General features: G+C 39.0%; 1 protein-coding gene across 1 annotated transcript; it reads right to left on the minus strand.

Annotated features, from left to right (window-relative positions):
* Positions 1–3,521: 3,521 nt before the first annotated feature.
* On the minus strand, positions 3,522–4,297 carry LOC107660470 (glutamine synthetase-like). Its single transcript, XM_016449774.1, has 2 exons — positions 4,100–4,297; positions 3,522–3,990 (listed from the first exon to the last, which is right to left on the minus strand). The coding sequence occupies exons 1-2, from the start codon at positions 4,261–4,263 to the stop codon at positions 3,675–3,677; spliced, it is 480 nt and encodes a 159-aa protein (XP_016305260.1). The 5' UTR covers positions 4,264–4,297; the 3' UTR covers positions 3,522–3,674.
* Positions 4,298–4,854: the final 557 nt, after the last annotated feature.

The raw sequence follows: 4,854 nt of genomic DNA on the forward strand, positions 1-4,854 counted from the left end.
TTTTATTTTGGATGCGATTAATCATTTGACAGCACTATATATATATATATATATATATATATATATAGTGCTGCAGTAACTCAAATAACCACTTGTTACTGAGGTATGCAGAAGAGTATCTCTAAGCGCACAACACATCGATGCAGATGGACTACAGCAGCAGAAGACCATACTGGGTGCCAATACTCTCAGCTAACTACAGGAAACTGAGGCTACAGTTCGCAAGGGCTCACCAAAATTGGACAATAGAATATTGGAAAAAGGGTTCCTGTCTGATGAGTCACAATCTCTGCTGCAACATTCAGATGGTAGGGTCTGAAATTGGCATAAACAACATGAAAGCATGGATCTATCCTGCATTGCATCAACAGTTCAGGCTGCTGGTGGTGCTGTAATGGTGTGTGGAATATTTTCTTGGTACACTTTGGGCTCCTTACCATGTATTGACCACTGTTTAAGCGCCCACAGCTTACCTGAGTACTGTTGCTGACCATATCCATGACTTTATGACCACACTGTACCTTGTGATGCCTACTTCCAGCAGGATAATGCGCCATGTCACAAAGCTCAAATAATCTTAAACTGTTTCCTTGAACATGACAATGAGTTCACTATACTCAAATGGCCTCCACATTCACCAGATCTTAGAGCACCTTTGGGACGTAGAGAAATGGGAGATTCACATAAATGATGTGCAGCCGACAAATCTGCAGCAACTGTGTGATGCTATGATGTCAAACTGGACCAAAATCTCTAAGGGATGTTACCAGCACCTTGTTGAATCTATGCCACAAAGAATTAAGGCAGTTCTAAAGGCAAAAGGGGTCCGGTGAGTTTATATGTTTGGAACAATGATTTCATATAATCCCATGTAATTTGGTGTTTGAAACCAAGATACAAAACCATACAAAGCTTCTGGAAAAATAAACACAGTTGTTTATATACATATTCTGACTGCTGTAATTCATTAAAATGTAATTAACAAATATATGAATAGTGTTTAAAGATTTTGACCTGGCACTCTGGCCAGTGATTTATTTTTCTCACAAACATTCATAATATAAACCCTGTATATTTAAAAAAAATTGTTTCCCAGCAACCTCTACTCCTGCTGTCAGACAATCTGATTGGAACTTTTTGATTGCAACTGCTTTCCAGTTGTGTGAAATATATATCTGATGGTCAGTAAATGGATTTTGAGCAGTCTGTGGCATCTGTCAATGTTTTTGAAAATAAAATTGTACCATTAATGTTGTGCAAGTAATTCAAAGCAAAAAAAACGTATATATTAATAATGCGTATCATGTTCCATGTTTTGGGAAAGTTCAGAAAATGAAATCCATTATTAATTTTTGATGTGGCTGTAGTAGTTCTTTGGTTGACTGTGAATTCTGTCGGAACATCGTCTTCCCAGAATGTTGCCTTGTTTGTGTGAAATAACTTTATTTGTTTAGAGCTTGAGAGGTGTGCAGCTGTGTACATACACAAACATGGCCCTTTTCATTGGAACACTTGGTTTGGGTCATTAGTCACCTTCTTCCATTTTGTTTGTTTAATGGAAAAACAGTATTACAGAAATGTTTTCCTGCAAATTTTAAGAGTTGTACAGTTCCAGTGAATTTGGGTGAGAGGGTTATGGCCAGTTTATCAAACGTGACCTAGAATAAACGTAACATGATTTGGGATGCAGAACAGGCCCATGTGTTTTGGACTGCAGAGTGGTAATTCACCACACTTTGTCTTGAGCCAGGGTATTTCTACTTTCACCATCTGCCAAATCACAGTCATTGCAGCATTGCTACAATATATCCTCACGTGCTAAAGGTTAGGGAGTGCAGATCTCTAATTTAGCACTTCACATACTGTAAATGCAGGCAACGAAAAATGTTAACTTCCATAACAAACCACGTTTTCAGCTTTACTGTCTTGTAATTTTTAGGAATTAGGTAAAAGGTATTAAAAAAAAAAAGTTAACAAAAACATGACTTTGCTTAATATTTCCCAACAATGTAAATCTCCTCGCTACTTTCTGAGAAGGGTTGACACGGTTCAGCAAAAAGACACCAAAATAAAATAAGGATTTCTTTAACCCTATAATTGCCTTTCTGGATATCAAAATCAACTCAAAACGGTTCACAAAAGAGAAAATAATCACTCTTAAAAATAAAGGTGCTTCAAAAGGTTCTTCAAGCGATGCCATAGAATAACCATTTTTGGGTCCACAAAGAACCATTCAGTCAAAGGTTCTTTAAAGAACCATCTCTTTCTTACCTTTTTGTAATCTGAAGAACCTTCTTTCGCCACAAAGAACCTTTTGTGAAACAGAAAGGTTCTTCAGATGTTAAAGGTTCTTTATGGAACCATTTAGACAAAAAGGTTCTTCTATGGCATCGTGAAGCACCTTTATTTTTAAGAGTGTACTGCTCTTCACTGAACAGGCACTTATTTAGCATGTAAAGTAAAACTTGAGTTAGAAAATTTGAGGTAGAGTAATCCAAAACGGTGTGTCCAACACAAACTTGTATTGACCGTTTTTTTTAAGTCCAATCCATGTGGCTATAGTTTTTGTTAGTACCCTGACTCCATTTAGCCCTCTTTAAACCCCCCAAAACTGGTCTTTCTTGCATAAGACACCAGAAACAACCAGATTAGGGTTCCCCACATTCAAAATCCACAAATAGTTTACGAAAAACAAATGGAACATACATTCCACTTCAAACAGCCATCAGTTTTCAAATAAATAGCAGTGGTCTTTCTACTAGATACATAATACATGCACAAGAACCGTTTGGACCACATCTTTTTTTCTCTCTCTCTCTAATATAACCTGTAGTATTTTAGCATATTCTTTTACAGCCTCACTGTGTTTATAATCTTGATTGTGAAAACTATTCTAACAAACTTCAAGAGAAAATATGTCAGAGAAATCACATTTTAGTAAAATTCTTGGTGTTTTAATGTAAAGAGACAAGTGTTTTTTCAACCATGGTACTGCAAAAATAAAATGCAATCCTGTGAACAGTCAGAGACATATCAGTATAATGCATTTTGGTCCCTGTGAGAAACAGTACCATAACTTATAACCCGGAAACAAATTCTAAAACGGACTACAATAAGCATTAAAATATATACAGTTAGTTTAGAAAAAACATGTTAAATTTGACAACATTCTGGAAAACAGAGATCAAAACACAAGAACAGCTTTAGATATAAAGGCCAAGTAGTAGTAGTAGTAATTTCAGGTGCAAACTTCGGTCTCTATCAAACAAGGATTTCTGCCAGAATACGATATTACAAATCGGTTATAAAGAGATACTGGCAGTGAGAAAGCTAAAAATTGTGGCATAAACTGACCCAATGTGCGTTTCTATAACCAACAAACAGGGAAGAGATCCATCTAGTGCAGGGGTGTCAAACTCAATTCCTGGAGGGCCAGAGCCCTGCAGAGTTTAGATTTAACCCTAATTAAACACTTGATCCAACTAATCAAGTCCTTCAGGCTTATTTGAAAACTACATGGATGTGTGTTGGAACAAAACTCTGTAAGGCTCCGGCACTCCAGGAACTGAGTTTGACACCCCTGACTAGTGTCATCCCTCATGGAATAATGAACTCAAAATACAAGGCGTCAGTAAGATATTTAATTACTAAAAATGACGCTTCAGTCCAGTATTTCACTTGTATTTCACAGGCTCGTCACCATCTTCGTTGAGCAGACATGTGCGTACAAGAGCTTCAGTGACTGTGTACGGATCACAGTTGGCTGAGGGACGACGGTCTTCAAAGTAGCCCTTCATTTCCTGGCCCACAGATCGTGGGATTCGGATGCTAGCACCACGGTTAGCCACTCCAGCAGAGAACTCATTGATGTTGGAGGTCTCGTGATGGCCGGTCAGTCGTCTGGCATTGTCCAGCCCTCCTTTAGGATCATAGGCACGAATATGGTACTGGTGTCTCTTGGCCAGCCTCTCAATTGACTCCTCAATGTATCTAAAATAAAAGTAAATTGATTAGCATAACTAATGACAATTTTATGTCAGTGCTACAGTGTGGATCCTAGGCAGTGTGGAAGATTCTAGGCTCTCTTTTACACACTTACTTCAAACCCCCATCCTCGCGCATCTCCTTTGTGCTGAAGTTGGTGTGGCAGCCAGCTCCATTCCAGTTCCCTGGAATGGGCTTGGGGTCGAAAGAGGCCACAATGCCAAAGTCCTCACAAACCCTGTGCAGGAGGAAGCGGGCGATCCACAAATGGTCTCCCATCTCAATGCCCTCACAAGGGCCAATTTGGAATTCCCACTGTAGAACACCACAACTTCAGCAACTCATTTTTTGAAAGATGATTACACTGTATTGTACCCTACAGTGCATACACACACATACATGCATGCATATATATTAGGGATGCACCGATACCGATATCGGGCCCGATACTGAGCTCCTGTACTCGTACTCGTTAAAATTCCCCGATACCAAATGCCGATACCACACAGCATGTGATAAGCGCCATATTCAGACAAAGAAACACCGACAACAGACAGCAGAATGGAGTTAAGGTTGTCTACTACGAAGTATATGCATGCAATGAATATAACATTAAACATTCAGTTTTAACGCCTGTATAGCTGATAAACAAAGCACGCTGAGTGGATTGAGCGCGCGGCGGCGCAGATGCGTGACCTTGTCGAGTGAATATACCTTTCTCACAGACATCACTGGAAAGTTTGTAGTTCGGTCAGATATGTCAAAAACAAGTAAAACAATGCACAAGTTACTTAACGAGAGAGAGAGAGAGAGAGAGAGAGAGAGAGAGAGAGAGAGAGAGAGAGAGAGAGAGAGAATTTCTTGTGTGTT

The sequence above is a fragment of the Sinocyclocheilus anshuiensis genome, unplaced genomic scaffold (assembly GCF_001515605.1).
Source record: "Sinocyclocheilus anshuiensis isolate Anshui unplaced genomic scaffold, SAMN03320099.WGS_v1.1 scaffold1975, whole genome shotgun sequence".
Classification (NCBI taxonomy): domain Eukaryota; kingdom Metazoa; phylum Chordata; class Actinopteri; order Cypriniformes; family Cyprinidae; genus Sinocyclocheilus; species Sinocyclocheilus anshuiensis.